The sequence below is a fragment of the Micropterus salmoides genome, unplaced genomic scaffold (assembly GCF_014851395.1).
Source record: "Micropterus salmoides isolate LMB-PRFRI ecotype aquatic unplaced genomic scaffold, ASM1485139v1 Ms_hic_scaffold_14, whole genome shotgun sequence".
NCBI lineage: Eukaryota > Metazoa > Chordata > Actinopteri > Centrarchiformes > Centrarchidae > Micropterus > Micropterus salmoides.
Genome location: NW_024040485.1, coordinates 3,346,978 through 3,365,893, shown reverse-complemented (window position 1 = coordinate 3,365,893; position 18,916 = coordinate 3,346,978). Strand labels below are relative to the sequence as shown.

Sequence of the window (18,916 nt, the reverse complement as noted above, 5' to 3'; positions counted from 1 at the left end):
TTTTTAAGAGAAAAATCATTACTTTTACTCGCTACGTTTGGAGACATTCATCACGCTACTTATTTATTTACCGCAGTCACGCATCCACATGACACTGTGAGAACTGAATAATGGCTACAGCATGGTCGTTTGGCTTTCAGATGGTACCAGCAGCTAATATTAAGGCTACAGATTAAAATTTAGCGCAACGTACAGCCAGCCCCGTCTCATCCCATCTCAGGCTTTGTCAGGCTTTCTCAAAGCGTCGCTATCTGACGCCCCGGGATGAGACCGTGTTGGTTTCGGTTGTGAAGTCAACAGGCTTCGCCGAGCTGACAGAGCGCAGTGTCTGTTGAGTTAATGCTAATATGTTTAATTATAAATAGCTACACACAGTATATATCATGCTTTAAAACTCCTCCTGCTTTCTGCCTTAGTGGAAATATTCAAGCTAATGATGTAGAGCAGTCTGCATTTAACTAGTCATGCTCTTTGGTGTAGCCTGATGAAGACAGGCCAGATTATGCACACACAAACAAGACAAACTACTCTTATTTCATGTGGATGAGACTGTTTCAACAGAAGAGCTTCCTCAGGTAAAAGTGAAGATGTGAACACTCGTGCATTAATAGGCAATAAGTTATTAAACATCACAGCATTATCCCCTAATTTGATTTGTTTGCCAAATCATAATTTAATATCAGAAAACAAGAAAACCATTTTTATTTTGATTCGTAATCACACTTGATGAATAAATATCCTGGTGTATTTCTAATCAGGAGATGATGATGACTTGTGATTTCATTACAGATGGTATGTTTCTGAGGAAGACCGACCATCCATCCATCGTCAACCACTCACCCTGCCTACAGGGGGGGCTGGAGCCAATCCTAGCTGAAATTGGGCAAAAGGCGGGGTACACCCTGGACAGGTCGCCAGTCTATCGCAGGGCACACAGACAATAGGGCCTTTCTCATTTCCCAAATTTCTGTCTCCTCAACTCCTCGATCCTCAAGCGTGTGACCCGGAAGTCAATCTCAGCACGCCATCTTGAAGGACATCTCAATTCTTAAAATGCACATCGAGGGGCGAGGAGACAGAAATGAGAAAGGCCCAAACAGAGCCACATGGGGAGAACATGCAAACACCACCCAGAAAGGCCGGGGCAACCAGGGTTTGAACCCGCGACCTTCTTGCTGGGAGGCAGCAGTGATATCCACCATTTGAAGTAATTCGAGTCACCTGACAACATTCAGTGCATCTGTATCATTTTGAGTAAAATGTTGTATTTATGCAAACGGAAAACTGACAGGCCAGAACAGCTATTTCTAAATCTAAAAGAATATTACAAAAAGTTACATTTTGAGATGGTGATGGCGCAATGGATAAGACTATGCCTTTGGTGTGAGAGACCTGGGTTCAATTCCCCACTGTGACCCATCCACCATTGTGTCCCTGAGCAAGACACTTGTTGACACCTCTAGTTTCTAGAGAGGCGTGTATAACAATTGTAAGTTGCTTTGGATAAAAGCGTCAGCTAAATGAATAAATGTGAGAAAGTTCACCAAAATGAACTAAAACACACTGACTCTACACCTGCACATTTTCAGTGAGCCAGTGGCAGTTGAAGGGGTTCATCCCAGCATAACATGCATAGAGACCGCTCCCCTCCTATGGTGAATCTGAAGAAAAATAATGTCTGACGGTCATATTCACAACAAAAGACCCAGAATAAAATTGAACCAGAGATTACTGTACCAATATTTGGATTTTATTTACAATGCATGAAATAAAAGACTATTCAACTTGCATCAAGGGAGTTTCTAAATGCAGGCCATAATAAGGGATTGTACAGTTAATAATCAAACATTAAATCAATAAAATAAACAATACCCCATATTGTTTATTTTATAAAGACTGCACTACCAGGGAGGCAAGTGTAGAGTTATGCATAAAAAGATGAAATTGTCACAAAATATGAAGCACATTATGAATAAAGCACCACTACAAACAAACCCATTCAAACCAAATCAAAACTGTTCTACTCACATTTACCTACTCACAGCAAGCTAAGGTGGCTCAAACCACACTATAAGATGGCTCTCAAAGTCCAGTGTTTAACATTTAGCAGCATCTATTTACAGAATATGGCAGAAATTAAATATAACATTCATGAGTATGTTTTCATTAGTTTACTATCACAGGTGATCTCTGTGCAGTGACGAAATGCCACAACAATCAGCTCTCAGCAACAAACATGAAGAGAAAATAAGTTTAAGGATTAAAACAGATTTTAACCCTCTGTCCCTTAGATGACTTCTGACTATTTCAGTTTACAGAACTCAGCAGTGTTTCCACAAGTATAAGGAAATGAAAGTCCAGCATAGAGAGGCTGAGTGAATGTGGTCTGGACTCTGTGGAGGAGAGTCATGGTTTCAGAGACGCTGTAGAAGGACAGAATACCTGCACTGTGATCCAGGTACACTCCTACTCTGGAGGACCGAGGACCTGAGACGGGAGTTTGGACATTGTTGTACCAAAATTTATCACCGTTTTTGTCATATCTTAATGCCCAAGATTTGTCATTGTTTCCAAATCTACATTCAATTGACCTCCCATCTCTGCTGATATTCTTGTATGCGACTGCTACATAAACTCCTTCTTCCCTCCACTTCACCTCCCAGTAACAACGTCCAGTCAGACTCTCTCTACTCAGGACCTGACACCAATGAGCGAATCTCCCTCGGTCACTAGAATAAGACTGTTCTTGTGTGATTATTGTTGCTTTTCTGTTCCCTTTAGATAATAACAGATACGTGTGTGCTGTGTTTGGGTCCAGTGTTATTTCATGTGAATATTTTAAGAACTCAGCTCTGGTCTTGGGCTCTGGTTGTGGCAGTAAAACATCCACTTTTCTCCCTGTCAGTGAGATGTTTGTCCATTTCTCACTCAGCGCGTCCTGTAGTTTATCTCTGACTTCTGACACAGCCGCTGTCACATCCTCAAAGTAGCGCAGAGGACGTTTCTTGATGCTGGATGAGTCTGTAGATTCACTGAGTGCTGACACTGAGGGGTAGTTGTGTAGAAACTGGTTGTGATCCTCTGTGTGTGAGAGCTGCTTCAGCTCAGCGTCTTTCCTCTTCAGCTCAGTGATCTCCTGCTCCAGCTTCTCCTGAAGCTCTTTGACTCGACTCACTTCAGTTTCCTGCTGGGATCTGACCTGCTGCTTCACATCAGAGCGTCTTTTCTCCATGAGACGGATCAGCTCGGTGAAGATCTTCTCACTGTCCTCCACTGCTTCATCAGCAGAGTGATTGATAGCCTCCACCTCCTGCTGAAGCACCGTCACATCTTTCTCTCTGTCCTGGATTCTCTGCTGGATGTTTTGTCGACTCCTCCTCTTCATCCCAGTGGGTTTTAATACAGTTCATGCAGTAGCTGTGTCCACAGGGAATAGTCACCGGATCCTTCAGTACATCCAGACAGATGGAACAAGAAATTGTGTCCTCGTCCAGCTGAACTCCTTTCTGCGCCATTTCACCTCTCAGTGGCAACGACTGTCTTAAGTTTCACTTTCTTAGAAGTGAAACTAGTTTGAGCTCTGATTCAAACAGCATGTGTTTCTGCAGTGAATGAGGTCTGTCAGCTCCTGCACTTCACCACAGGTTGGTTACACCCCTCTTAAAACTGACGGTCTGGAGGGGAGGGAACAAGGAAATATAAGTTATGGACAGAGAGGAGCTCGCTGTGTCAGAGAGCAGGAAGAAGAGGGAGGGGTTATCAAGCTGTGACTCATTTCAGAAAGAGTTTGAGAGAGATACTGTGTGTTTAACATTTGTTTAAAATGTATAAAATAGACCTAATTTCTCATTTAAAAACACTGTCTATTTCAGAATTAACTTTTTTTTCCACCTCTCAAAATTGATTTAAGTCTTTAATCCTTACCAAAAACTCAAATACAGTAGGCCTACATGAAAATAGAGAAATTAATGACTGTAGAAGACTGTTGAATTGTTATAAGAAGTCATAAGTATTTTGAAGAAAACAGGTTAAATTAAGAGCATAATTTTAACTAAAATTTGTGTTTTAACATTAGATGCATATAAATAAAAAAATCAGTTACTTGTTGCAACTCTTTTAAGCTTTACTGATTTCTATCAGTAAAATGATTCACACCAAATACTTAACATTAAAACAACCTTCTCACACAACCCAAACATACTGTAGGGAACCTGAACTTTAGGAACTGGAAGCACAAGATACAACTAGAGCAAACTATTACATAAAATCAGAAGAAGAACGACATGCAATACTTTATCCACTTTATCTTAAAGATTAACTCACACCACTAACCATGATGAACTGAATTAGACCTTGTATTTTTATTATATATGTTATCAGCTTAAAAACATGTTTCAGCAGGATGACAGCACCCTCTTGTATTTTCAGTTTTAACATTTCAGTTGTTAACCTGCAGGAAGACAAGTGAAAACTTCACTGAGCCTTTGGCAGCTTCAGACAACATCAAGAGAGATTCACACACCCCACACTGCCCAGTCAGACCAGAAAGATAAGCTGCTTTAAAGTCCAACGACAAATATGGTAGAAAAGAAAATCTTATTCAAATGTGAATTCAGTTTGACTTTTTTGAATTGCAATCGACCGACATGGAAATACTTCTCACAACATGTAAAGAATGGTCTCTCCACTTCAAAATCTGTCTTCTTAAACAACCCTGACGCGATTCAAAAGGCTGCACATATTTCACATCAGTGACATTAAAATATTTGGCTGTTGTAAAAGCTGTGCAACTCACTGGATGATGGAATATTCAGAAAACAACTCTGGAACTGTTGCTTTTGGACATCAAGTCCATCTGATATTTATTCAGTGAAAGCAGCATTACATATAGCTATTAGTATTAAGATACACTTCTTGTTACAGCAGGGGTGGCCAAACATTTGATTGTGGGCCATATACAGAAATATAAGAAATTTTCAGCATTCACTCACTATCTTCCATCTTTTCTTTTCTGAAGTAAATGTTTTCAAGAAGTAATCCATCATTGTAGGTGAAGGAGTTGTTCAAAACGGCAGCACCTCTAGTGTTCAAACTATCAAGTGCAATGACAGGGCTTGCTAGTCGTAGCTCAAGACTTGCTGTGTGTGCAGTTTAACAGGAAAAGCTAAAACAATGTTCTAGTTTTGTTTTTGTTTTTTTAAGTACTCTGGACCATTTGAAATCAGGCAGTGTGCTGCAGTTGGCATGCGGGTCATAGTTTGGCCACAACTTATATTACACAAATACTGTATTTGTGTAATATAAATAGTGCAGTAGTTTTACCCGTAATGGTAAGTGACCCAAATCATCGCTGTTGGAGACAAATGTCACCAACTGAGATTGTAAGTTTGTAGTTTTATTGATACAGGAGGTTATGTCCCAAAACAAAATAAGTCACAAGATGCTTTAATCATGTTTGTATCTTCCTTCTACATTATTATACTATATACTATATTTCCATATCTACAATGTGCGTGCAGTCTTGTTGTATAATTTGCCTCCTCAGGCAGAGCTGCACTTCTCCACAGTTTAACTTACACATGATGCACATCCTTGGTTAAGAAAGTAAATAAAATTATTTTACAATATTTTTGACCAGACATGTGAATGTTGGACCAATCAGGAAACACGAGACACTAGAAAGCTGGGGAACTCACTGATAGGGCACAATGAACTGGCAAGTAGACATAGTGAGGCTGAGACTTAAATAGCCCAGGGGGGTGGAGATAACGAGGCAGGTGGAACACATAAGGGCAGGTGCAAAAAGTCAACCTAAAAACACAAGGACAGGAAGTAAAACAAGACAAAGACACTAGAGGCAGACAAAACAACAAAGTAAAACAGGAAACACTGAAACACAAACACCAAAACCTCAGAACCATGGCCGAGTTCAATCTCAAAACGTTCTGTACCGGTTTGCGTTTTCGGGTTGAACGAGTTTCCTTGCAACATTGTGCAACGTTCTGAAACGGGCTTTGAGGTATGTTTTCTCCCGTTTGGTGGGCGTGTTACAGGTGTTACCCAATCAGCTGCAATAAGTTTGTAAACACAACGGTGTTAAAAAGTCAGGAAAATGCAGTGCGCTTGCGTACACAGCAGGGTGTTCAGGCCGACGTTTTGAAACTGAACTCGCCCCTGGTCTTAGTTTTGAACGCAGCAGCGTTATCTGAGAAAACAAATTTGAATGACTGTGAGCTTATGTGAGTTTATATGCCATAGACTGCACAAATCACAAAAGTAATGGGTGGAAAATGTTTAATATCCCAAGAAGGAATCCTCTCTTTCAGTACAGAGGGAAGAATTAGCTGTTAGCATCTAGTGATCTTGTCAGGGCCCCTTGAGTTTTAGAAGGTGGTGGATAGTTTTGCACAGAACTTGGTGAGGAAGAAACACTTTCTTTAAGGTAAGACAGCTCATACAGTGTGTTTGTGGTTTGTCAGGCTCTGTGGTCAATGCTTTGGTGATCAGTTTAAAGTGCATTCAGAGTTTCAGTGTGGGACTTGGTGACAGCTGACAGCATATTTCAGAGGAAAGAAAATCACAAATACGTATGCAGAGTCCCTTCATGATCATGTGTGGCAGATTAATTGTACTCGAATTAGAAGTAGAAGACTGCAGTGTATAAAAGCTAAGTAGGATTTAATAAGTAGGCTAATGTAAGACACCTGGACATATACAGTGTCTGGTATCTGATGTAGTTTGATGCTAAAATCAAGAATAAGGATATAATAATAATAATAAGGAATAATATCTGAAATTATATGAATTATTTCTGAATTTTTATACTACATACATATTATATATATTATTATATTATCTATAAGTATTAATATCCAGAATAAGGCGCTTTCTGTGCTCTTAACTTATGCAGCAGGCAAACAGCAGGGATTATATTTATCTATGATGTTATGCTAACATTACTTAAATTATGTGAGGGGAAGCTTCTGTGCTTTTAACCCACACTGCTGCTAATGCTGGGTTTGCATTGTCACTGCAACCAGCTAGCTACAGCTAACAACAAGTGGGACACAATTATGAAGTGGAACGAAATTTATTGGATATTTCAAACCTTTTTAACAAATAAAAAACTGAAAAATTGGGCGTGCAAAATTATTCAGCCCCTTTACTTTCAGTGCAGCAAACTCTCTCCAGAAGTTCAGTGAGGATCTCTGAATGATCCAATGTTGACCTAAATGACAGCAATAAATTTCGTTCCACTTCATGATTGTGTCCCACTTGTTGTTGGTTCTTCACAAAAAATTACAGTTTTATATCTTTATGTTTGAAGCCTAAAATGTGGCAAAAGGTCAAAGTTCAAGGGGGCCGAATACTTTCGCAAGGCACTGTAATTTTGTGTCTTGTGTTAGCTAGCCAGAGCCAGCAGATGTCTATCAGTGTTTGCTGTGTGGACATGTGAGGACAGTGATTTTAGTGGTTTCCAGCCAGTTGCTTTATTGCTAAAATGGAGAAAATGTCCATAAACTATCATGACATTGTGGCAGATAGTTTCTGCCCCCCGGTTGTGTGCAAAAGTATTTGTGTAATTGGGAAAAACATCTTTCAAACCTCAAACAGATCGCTCAGAGATCACTGCATGTCTGAGAAAATAAGCCTAGAACCACAACGCCTGTGATCTAGACTTCATGTATTAACTAGCTAGTTAGCATGTAGTCAGAATGCTTCACTGAAACCGTTGTATGCTAGCCTGGTATGCTTCAAATTATTTTTATCAACTGCTTGCAATAAAGAGTGCCAACAACACTTAAAGTCACTTTTTAGCATGAAGCTAATCGGTTTTAGCAGATTAGCGGCAAACAAACACTTCACTTCTATAAAACAAGAAAGATTGTGTCCGAAATTACTCCGTTTTTACTATATATTCCATTATATTTACCCTACGCAATTTTATTTAAGTTCTGAATTCTGAGTGCGAAATGTATGCACTAGCCTATAGAGTGCCAAAAAAATTCACACCATTAAATAAAAAAAGCAATGTCCACTACTTTCTGCTAGTAATCCCAAAATGCAATGCGTCAGATTTTACAGATGCTAAATGTTACAGTCAGGTGAAACTACACCTGTAAGTGTTGACGCAGAAATACGATGAATAAGTGGGAAACATCTCAGTTTACTGCTCACTATGAGTGAACTACGGACTGTCTATTATGTGAACGATTGAATGAGGGAGCGATTTCGGACACAGCCACAGAAAGCTGTTAAGGTCAAAGGTGAGGGCTGGTGAGGCCTCAGCAGACGGACTCAGCCATCCTGTCTGGCCGAGCCGATTGACAGGTGCTGGGCGGGGTGAAGACGTCGGGGTCACTGATGCCAAGCTGGAGGCTGAAGAAGCGGGTGGAGGTGGTGACGCTGCTGTTCCTGGCGTAGGTCTCCTGTACCGGGTAGCAGTCCTTCAGGGTGTAAACGCCCACCCAGGTCTCATCTGGTGGAGAGATTATGACAGCTCAGAGAGGAAGAGGAGGTTTTATTCCACAGCTAGCTGCTCTTTAAATCTGATCAAATATGATCAAACCTGCCTGGCATGAATTTTTATTGTGAAGCTGCTGCAGGAAGTGTTGAATGTAGACTAACACTGGCTTAAAGCTGCACTAAATTTATTTCAACAATGGGACAAGGACTACAGTGAGGAAAATAAGTATTTGAACACCCTGCTATTTTGCTAAGTTCTCCCACTTAGAAATCATGGAGGGGTCTGAAATTGTCATCGTAGGTGCATGTCCACTGTGAGAGACATAGTCAAAAAAAAAAAAAACAATTCCAGAAATCACAATGTATGATTTTTTTTAACCATTTATTTGTATGATACAGCTGCAAATAAGTATTTGAACACCTGAGAAAATCAATGTTAATATTTGGTACTGTAGCCTTTGTTTGCAATTACAGAGGTCAAATGTTTCCTGTAGTTTTTCACCAGGTTTGCACACACTGCAGGAGGGATTTTGGCCCACTCCTCCACACAGATCTTCTCTAGAGCAGTCAGGTTTCTGGGCTGTCGCTGAGAAACACGGAGTTCGAGCTCCCTCCAAAGATTCTCTATTGGGTTTAGGTCTGGAGACTGGCTAGGCCACGCCAGAACCTTGATATGCTTCTTACAGAGCCACTCCTTGGTTATCCTGGCTGTGTGCTTCGGGTCATTGTCATGTTGGAAGACCCGGCCTCGACCCATCTTCAATGCTCTAACTGAGGGAAGGAGGTTGTTCCCCAAAATCTGGCAATACATGGCCCCGGTCATCCTCTCCTTAATACAGTGCAGTCGCCCTGTCCCATGTGCAGAAAAACACCCCCAAAGCATGATGCTACCACCCCCATGCTTCACAGTAGGGATGGTGTTCTTGGGATGGTACTCATCATTCTTCTTCCTCCAAACACGGTTAGTGGAATTATGACCAAAAAGTTCTATTTTGGTCTCATCTGACCACATGACTTTCTCCCATGACTCCTCTGGATCATCCAAATGGTCATTGGCAAACTGAAGACGGGCCTTGACATGTGCTGGTTTAAGCAGGGGAACCTTTCAAACCATGACGTCTTGGTGTATTACCAACAGTAACCTTGGAAACGGTGGTCCTGGCTCTTTTCAGGTCATTGACCGGCTCCTCCCGTGTAGTTCTGGGCTGATTTCTCACCTTTCTTAGGATCATTGAGACCCCACGAGGTGAGATCTTGCATGGAGCCCCGGTCCGAGGGAGATTGACAGTCATGTTTAGCTTCTTCCATTTTCTAATGATTGCTCCAACAGTGGACCTTTTTTCACCAAGCTGCTTGGCAATTTCCCCGTAGCCCTTTCCAGCCTTGTGGAGGTGTACAATTTTGTCTCTAGTGTCTTTGGACAGCTCTTTGGTCTTGGCCATGTTAGTAGTTGGATTCTTACTGATTGTATGGGGTGGACAGGTGTCTTTATGCAGCTAACGACCTCAAACAGGTGCATCTAATTTAGGATAATAAATGGAGTGGAGGTGGACATTTTGAAGGCAGACTAACAGGTCTTTGAGAGTCAGAATTCTAGCTGATAGACAGGTGTTCAAATACTTATTTGCAGCTGTATCATACAAATAAATAGTTATAAAATCATACATTGTGATTTCTGGATTTTATTTTTTTGATTATGTCTCTCACAGTGGACATGCACCTACGATGACAATTTCAGACCCCTCCATGATTTCTAAGTGGGAGAACTTGCAAAATAGCAGGGTGTTCAAATACTTATTTTCCTCACTGTATATATAATGTGAAAGGCATCGCTCGTAGTGTAAAACAGACAGTTATTACCATACCACTACCATGTTTTTTGAGCGTTAGTGGAGACCAAACCAGAACTAACAGGACTTGAAAATGGACTTTCATCATTCATGTATGCTTTTTTGTGTAAAATCTATATTTATTTAAAAATAAAATACAATCTAAATTTATTATATAATAAATCTTCCAGCAGCATCTCTTGCTTTATGTAATTTGGAATAAAAAATGCTCCACAACGCACAAGGCCACAGGCGGTACATCAAAAAACAGACTTACGTTGGCGTGCCGGCTTCCTGTCTGACCACTCCTGAACCTCCACGTTGTCCCCGGGGCCGCCGATGAAGTACTGGTCCTCGAAGGTAGAGTTGTCTGGGATGTCAAAGGGATCCCAGGCCTCCGTCAGAGCGATCTTTGAGCAGTCCTTGGTCTTCTGGTCAATCTGGAACAGCACCATGCTCTGGTACAAGTAGATGTACTCAAAAAACCTGGAGCAGATACAGGGAGGAGAAGAATTTTAAGCTGCATTTATTGATTATTTTGTGACTTGGGGGCAGCAGAATAAAAACACAATGTCTGACATTATCACTGTAAAGTTATTTTGGTGAATCTATTAGCACCTGACAAATGTCCATCTAATATTCACTCTGCTTTTAGCTAAATGTTCTTCACCAGCTACTGTTTGGTAGCAGCTTATTTGCTGAAAACAGCTGCTGCTGGAAACACGGTGAGACTTAACAAGACAGTACATGAACTGTAAAACCAAACATGTAAGCTGAAAGTGTCTGAAGGGCTGCGTAGAGCTGGAAATTATTCTCTGCTCTCTCTATGTGTTATACTTAAATGCATTTGTGTGGTGTTATTGATAGTATTGTTGTTGTTATATATGCAGTTGTACTTTTTTTATAATGAAGCTTCACAGTTTATAAGCAATTACTACAAACAACGTCCATGCCAGTAGCATCTTTGCTACTCACTTTCTGGAACAGGGCTGCAGAGGATTCAGAACATCTATTTATTAATAACTTATTAAGCATTTATTAATGCTAATACCAATATTTCTATCAACAGGTAAGGATAAACGTTTTTTGTCAATCTGGCAAACCAAAGGTTGTTCTTATTATTGGTTAATAACAGATATATAAATCTTTAGTAAAGTAGGCTGTATATAACATTAATAAAGCACTCATCAACTATAAAAATGTGCCTTATTAGAGAGTGGTAACCGTTAGGAATTTCTTCTTCTTAATATGCTTATTATTTATTGGAAATACGTTTGCATTTTTATGTGCCTATATCTTTAATTTCAAATTATTTGTTTGTGTTTTATCTCTGTATTTTGGAACGTTTTTATGCAATTTAACATACTTCGTTTCATGTAATTACTGGCAGGGTTTGATGGGGTGGGAGACATTATTTTCTAATATTTCAACATAGATGTTTTCAATAATGTGGATACACTGAAGGAAAACAACAGGCTGATAAAAGCCCATATTATTACTATTACACCATGTTACATCTTAACCTATGATCCTACCTCTGACACGGGGTGTGTTTCTTGTTCTGCTGCAGGACTCGGATCCTCTGGTTCAGGCCGTCGTAGGAGACGGCGGCTCGGCTGTTCCTCCCGGTGCTGTGGTCGTACAGCACCCACCTGCCCTCCCACTGCAGCGGGGCGGTGCAGGGCCCGGCCGCCGGGGAGACATCCAGCCCGGGGAGGCCGAGAACAGACGCCCCGAGCGCGGCCAGAAACACGAACAATAGTCGGTGCATTGCGCCTGGAAGAACCGGAGTCCCGTTAACTGATCCACTTGTTTTGGTGTTGATAGCGGGCTGCACCTGCTGACAAGCTCGCTGGAGCCACACGTACAATGCTTTCCGGTTGTGATTACCAAAATAAAAGCGTGTATGATCCTTTCGAAAATGTTAATGAATCAATCCTTTGCCCCCCAGAACTTTAATTGGGCTAAGTCTAGTATAAAAACAAGTACTACAGAAAACCTAAATATTCAAAATGGCAGAGGCCAAATAATAAAACAAAACACACATTAAAAAATACAGAGGAAAGGGGAAGAGAAACCGTTTAATACTGAAAATATTATATAGGCTATGTTTGCAGGTTTTCTGCTTTTTAATATTCTGAAGTAAAAGTTATGTTGTAAATGTAAGACATGATCGAACTTATTAAAGATGATTGTGCAAGTTTGCCAATAATAATTATAGGGATTCACAATAATTCTTTGGTATTAATGTGCTGATTATGTTCTCCATTAATCGATTGATTGTTTGGTTTATAAAAAATCTGAAAATAGTGAGAAATGCCATCACAATTACCCAGAGCCCAAAGTGACACCTTCACAAAGCTTGTTTTCAAACAGTCCAAACCTCGAAATTATTTAGCCTAAAAACTAATTGGGTAAATAAATTGGGTAATAAATGTTGACCAAAATAGTTATATAGTATAGTTGTGTGAGGGATGCCGATAATGTCTTATTTATATTTGTTGGTTCGACTTTACCATAGAGAAAATAAAAAATACTGGAAGACATCTAGATAACTGTCAAAACAACTAGAATAAAACAGTAAAAGACTTTTTCGTCGTATTTTTTTTTTTTTTTTACGTATTAATAAAAAAGTTTCGAGATAATTGCCCAATGTATAAATAATTACATTTCAAACATTTCTTTGGATGTGGTTCTCCTCTCTGCAGCTAGAAAACAAACCTTTTTTCTCAGTTGTTTTTTTTTTTCATCAGAAAGCGCACGTTCCCACCGGCCCATTCTTTTAGCGTCACTGTGTGGCGCGGCACGATGACGTCTACTCACAAGCCAACATGGCGAAGAAACAACGTGGGAAAGCAGCTTCGTCTACAAAGACGTCAGATATTGAAAAACAGACAGAACACTTCAGTTTAGTGCTTGCGTCCAGTGATGATGAGGCGCCCGAAGAGGTGACATTTGAAGACTCAAAGGCCGAGGCTATACGGAGCATGAAACAGGCGCTGGACGCAGACAGGAGGTAGCTAACTGGGGCTTGTGGACGGAGAGACCGTTAAACCAAACTCCATTCAAAACAATCCGCCTTAATGTGTTTTCTTGCTGATGGGCAGAATAAATACGCCATAATGAGTAATTTACCACATAATCTCATTTCTCCGGGGACGATTTTCACATCAGCGCTTCCAGCACTGAGCAACTCCTTATGTAATAACTACTTAACCCCTAGTTGCTCCAGAGGTGTGCGACCTCTGACGTGTATAGCAATTGTAAGCCGCTTTGGATAAAAGCGTCAGCTAAATGAATAAATGTAAATAAAATATGTTTAATTGTTGCACAACTGAACTCCTAACGTTAACACATTGCTTAGCATTAGGTTAGTTGAAACGGCAGAAAAGCCGAAAGACTCGGAGATTTTAAATGAGGCTCTGTTTTTGGACTGTATGACTGGCGATATGAGGAGCGTCTCCCTACAGTTCCTAAGGTTAAAATTGGAGTTGTATTATCGCGTGAGCAAGATACGTCATATTTGACAATTGTTAAATGAAGTTTGCGGTGCAGATCTGTCCAGACAAGAATCGGAATAACTGCAGTCTTGGATCACATTTGAGTGTTTGCGTCTTATCGATGTTTGCAGAGAAAAAGAGCTGCTGAAAGAGAAGAGAAGGAAGAGACAGGAGCTGTTCCAGGAACAGAAGGTCAGTGTGTTTTGTTAAATGTCTTGTTACAGCATTTTATAGACAATAGAGGTGGGAATCACCAGAGGCCCCACGATATGTGACATCAATGCGATTTTAAACATAGTGGGATATGTCGCAATTTATTACTTTTTTTCCAACTTCAATTTTGTCCCCAAAGGAAAACTCTTTTTCTTGTGGACTGAAAAAGCAATTGACTTTATTATTATAGTACCAAAAAGTAAAATTCTCATGTAGAATTTATATAATAAAAGATCGATACTTGACCTCCATGTATTGATACAATATTGCCATGGAAAATATTGCGACCCCCCCCCGTAATTACATAACAGCATATAGGTAAAAATTTCAATACTACAACCCTAACTGTCAAGTAATGCTGCTTTTGTTTTAAACTAGAATTTATGAAGTGTGACTTTTAATTATGAATTGTTACTAAAATTTATTTTTACATCATCATTTCTGAAGATCCTTCCCGCCCTGAGATTATTTTGAGTGTATGTAGTTTCATGTCAGGTGATACGTCCATCCTGTCACTGGATGCAGCAGACAAACAGATTATCCATGTGATTTTTTTATTGTTAAGTAAAGCTTCCTTCACTCTGCGGTTTCCCACAGAAGAGAAAGCTCTTACCGGCTGGCGTGTTGGAGGAAATCGACTCGGCACCCTCAAAGTAAGTTTACTGGTCCGACTCCTTCTCTTTATTTTCAAACATTTCCTCCTCCTCAGATTAGTTAACTAACAAATCTGCTTTATTTTCCAGGAAGCAAAAACAGTCTGAAGATGAAGGTAAAGAAGCTTCCCACCCTTTTGTCAGATTTTAACCATTTAGCTGTCGATCTTGTTAGGAAGGATGGACGCTGCTGAGAAAGCTTCAGTATGACTTGTTTTCTGCCAACCTGTCCTCACCCAGCTGAAGAGGAGCAGCAGGATGTAGCAGAGGATGAGACGAGGAAGAAGAAAAAGAAGAGTGGCGGCAAACTGGCACATGCCCGAAAGTATGTAAATACGTTTTCATTGTTTTTGTCAGCGGTTTAATTTAAAGAGGACATTTTTGGCTTTTCCCCTCTCCTTTTATTGAGTTATCTTTTTTGTGGATGTAACAGTTTGCAAAGTGTAAAAGCCCAAAGTCCAGCAAAAAAGGGAGTTCCCATCTCCCACAGAAAACTCTGCTCTGAACTGCCTGAAAACAGCTCGTTTGTAGTCCAGCCTTTACTTCCCTTTCTTGTGACATCACAGCAAAATGCGTGTCATAACGCTTGCCAAGCAGCTAGTCCGACACGCCCTCAAAAAAAACGGTGGAAAAAACACACAGCTGCAGCACACACCTCTCCTCTCCCTTCCAAACACTAGCTACCCGCCAGGCAGTCAGTGGACATAAAGTTGTTCCTGTGATGTAGAGACAGAGCTCAGTTAAAACTTTATGGATGAAAGATGGTGGTGATGGCGCAGTGGACAAGACACATGCCTCAATTCCCCACTGTGACCCATCTACCATTGTCTACATAGTCCTTAACTACAAACTGTGCATGTGCAGCTCCCAACTAAGATCTTGTGGGGGTGAGACGCATCACGCGGATTGGGGCTCTTTTTCCAGGTTTGGACAGGGGCCTCTTAGTTCCAGAGATGGGAAAACTTTCCGTTACTGGAGATGCCTCTAAGGATCAGGAAATTACATTTCCTTTACATTAGTTATTCTTTTATCTGAAGCTTTTTATCGCACGCCTCTGGAGCAAGTAGGGGTTAAGTATCTTGTTCACAGACACAGAGTTGAACCCGGGTCTCTCACCAAAGGCATGTGTCTTATACACTGCCCCATCAGCAACCCTACAGGTTATATTGTTATAGATTGGTATCGACCAAAATAAAGCCAATCAAATGCCAATACTGTGTGTTTTCCACCTCAGCCTGCTGGTGTTGCAGCGTTGCTCTCCTTGAACACGGCCTACATTTTGCTTCCTATGCAAGTGACAATGTGTGTGAATATGAAAAATGAAGTTGCAAGGTGCAAGTGACTCTGAGTTCCGACACTCTGGCAAAATAAATGAGTTTGCTAAACTCCAATGCTAATAAATCTGTTGTTCCTCTCTCTGTCTCATTAGCAAAGATCAGTGTGCGAAACATTGCAACACAGCGAGTAGCTTCTCATTTTTAGCCTGTTGAAATGAGAAGCGTCACTAGCGGCAGGTCATGTCAGCTGTGAACAAATTTAACTTGACTTGTTTGATGACTGAGCTCAGCCAAAGGTCATTTGTGTGGTAAGAAGCGCCAGTCTGTGTAACACCACATTCAGGAGTGTTTTTGTAGTTCCTTCAACTCTGACTGAGAGAGACTCCTCCAGCTGACCACTTCATGTCAGCTTTCAGGAGAAACATTCTCCCAGTTAATCTTTAGATCATTTCACATCGCTAATATAAAATGATCACTTTAAAAGTTTTGAACTAAGAGCCTCAAGATTTTGGATTGGTTTGTTCCTGTTTGTCAGTCTGAAGGGAAACTACACAGTGACGACGGTGAAGGAGCCAGCAGCAGTAGCGTCCTTCCAGCAGCAGACGGCCGAGGATTTTATCCAGTCCAGATTGTACGGACCAGGAAGCTGCAGGACCACTAGTAAGAAGGAGTGTTTTAGTACAGCCTGATATATTCTCTTTCTCTGAGCCGTAGAGCTCCACTGTTGTCCAAAAACTATTTAAACCCATCAGTGAGCTTCACTGCTGCACTGGGTGACATGCTCCTTCATCACCATGAACACACACTGTAGTTTATTCTGAATCAGTCCCACATACACCTTCCTGCTGCCCCAAATACTCACTAGAGCACCACATGTGGATTCATCCGCCAACAACAATTTACTTCTGTTTGTGTAATGTTTGCTAAAAACACAGTGAACAGCTGTTTTAGGAAATTACTGAGCTTTTATAAATAAAAAAGAAACCAGGTATGTTGTTAGGATGTAAAAAAAAATAATTGCAAGCTACACTCTGTGGCAGAAGTCTGTAAAGACTATGATCTGTCTCAATTTGAGCTTTGCTACAGTGACATCCGTCTCGTCCCACTGTGGCGTCCGCTCTCACGGGACACCAGCTGTGGAGATGACGGAGACATTTACACATTTCAGTCTGCTTTTCAGCCCGTCATCTGGCAGAACGTATTTACACTTTGTCCTTCTGCTTTCAGGTAACGAGCTGCTCTCCCTTCAGAATAAGAAGGGGAGAAATAAAAGTGCCGCAGTGCAGTTTGTCAAGAAAGACTGGGGTAAGTGCAGTAAAACAAACTATTTATCATGAGTACTACAAATGTGAGCTGTGTCTTTAATTCCACAACTGTTGATTTTGCTAATTTGTATCCCAGAATGCAATTTCCCCCTTTCCACTACTTTGGTTTGTAAAAAAAAAAAAAAAAAAACCTGCAAAACTAATGGCATACCCATCAGCCTCAGCTGTACTTTAATGCATATTAGCAAATGTTGACATGCTAACACACTAAACTAAGAGTGAACATAGTGTAATTACCTTTATATCTTTTAGATATCAACATGTTTGCATCAAAGCACTGCTACAGACTTGAACATTTTTTATAACCTAATTTAAAGGATTCATTCAAAAATGTTTGTTAAGCGTTCATGTTAATTTATAATCAGTTGGTCTTTGATCACTTGTCTCTCGTTTGATCCTCCAGCTTCTAAGGAAAAAGCCAAAGCAGAGAAGCTGAAGAAGAGGTGGCTCCACAAGCAGCAGATTCCTTCCTGCTGACCGGTCAGACCGACTGAGCATCTCCAGAAACCTCGACTACGGCCAGCAAACCGTCGCTGCTCCTTCTGCACGCCGACTTTAAAAAGACACCAGTCATGGCCGGCTGTCAGAAACACGGAGGAGACGCCATTTAGGCTCAGGACAACAAATTATACTGACTTGATGCGCACATGGCAGCAGTTTGAATCCCTTAGTTCATAGAAAGGACTACAATGTGGAAGTGAGATTGCATCAAAATAAGAAGTCTTTTTCACTGCTTAACAATCTATAAATGGATTTCGCCCAACCGGAACTTAATATCCTTAATGTTCTTTGGAACGAGGTTCTCCCTTCCCCCATATATCTACAGTCAGCTGTGTTAAAGAGCAGAACATGTGAAGATAGTTTGTTTAATAAGGATTTTTCTGTAATAACTTTATACTCTAGTTCATTGCTGAGAGCCAAGAATCAGATGACATGCTCTGTTTTTTGTAAAATCATTAAAGTCTTGTACCTGCATCTTTAAATATTTTTTTAAACACATCTACATCGCTCTTCACAGCTTAATTGCTTCAAATGAACGGCTACTAAATGACGATGGCACAAAAAATAATCACATCAATGGTAAACTGAGCGTGATGGCTCATTCTAAACACACCTACCTATAAGTTTTTTCTGAGCTCCGGCCGCATTTCAGTCTTACATTGATTTTACTGTATGGATTAATCAGTTGACAATAAAATGAACAACTATTTTGATAACCAATTGTTTCAGCCTTTTTCCAAGTAAAGATGCCAAACATTTGTGGGTTTCAGACTCCAACGTTCAGGATTAGCTGTTCTTTTCTTATGAGACTTAATGAAACATCTATTGTTGGTCAAGCATTTTGAAGACTGTAAATTAAAAGTTGCCCCCCCAATTTTTGACACTTTATAGATTGAACAATCAAAATGACCTTAAATTGCAGCACAGAAAGTCAATGGAAAACGTATTGCAAACAAAGTTGATGATCATTTAAGCGATTCTCAACCTTCTGACTTGTGCTACCAAAAGTGAAGGAATGGTAACTTGTCACAAGTTGACATTAATTGTGAGCAGTAAGCACCGAAGAGTGATTTAACCCAGAGCTTTTGTTGTAAATCATCTTACATGAAATGTCTTTGGTTTCTATACTGATGGTTGGACAAAAAGAATGCT

At 40.4% G+C, this 18,916-nt stretch overlaps 3 protein-coding genes across 3 annotated transcripts; 1 reads left to right on the top strand and 2 right to left on the bottom strand.

Annotated features, from left to right (window-relative positions):
* Positions 1–1,728: 1,728 nt before the first annotated feature.
* Positions 1,729–3,385, bottom strand: LOC119902946 (tripartite motif-containing protein 16-like). Its single transcript, XM_038719352.1, has one exon. It carries the CDS (start codon positions 3,383–3,385, stop codon positions 2,303–2,305), a length of 1,083 nt encoding a protein of 360 aa, XP_038575280.1. The 3' UTR covers positions 1,729–2,302.
* Positions 3,386–7,471: 4,086 nt separating this feature from the next.
* epdr1 (ependymin related 1) lies at positions 7,472–12,215 on the bottom strand. The gene is made up of 3 exons (XM_038717255.1): positions 11,831–12,215; positions 10,573–10,781; positions 7,472–8,479 (listed from the first exon to the last, which is right to left on the bottom strand). Exons 1-3 carry the CDS (start codon positions 12,064–12,066, stop codon positions 8,286–8,288), a joined length of 639 nt encoding a protein of 212 aa, XP_038573183.1. The 5' UTR covers positions 12,067–12,215; the 3' UTR covers positions 7,472–8,285.
* An 880-nt stretch (positions 12,216–13,095) lies between these two features.
* On the top strand, positions 13,096–18,480 carry nol7 (nucleolar protein 7). The gene is made up of 8 exons (XM_038717254.1): positions 13,096–13,311; positions 13,927–13,987; positions 14,606–14,661; positions 14,752–14,777; positions 14,902–14,986; positions 16,474–16,598; positions 17,166–17,243; positions 17,667–18,480. Exons 1-8 carry the CDS (start codon positions 13,127–13,129, stop codon positions 17,738–17,740), a joined length of 690 nt encoding a protein of 229 aa, XP_038573182.1. The 5' UTR covers positions 13,096–13,126; the 3' UTR covers positions 17,741–18,480.
* Positions 18,481–18,916: the final 436 nt, after the last annotated feature.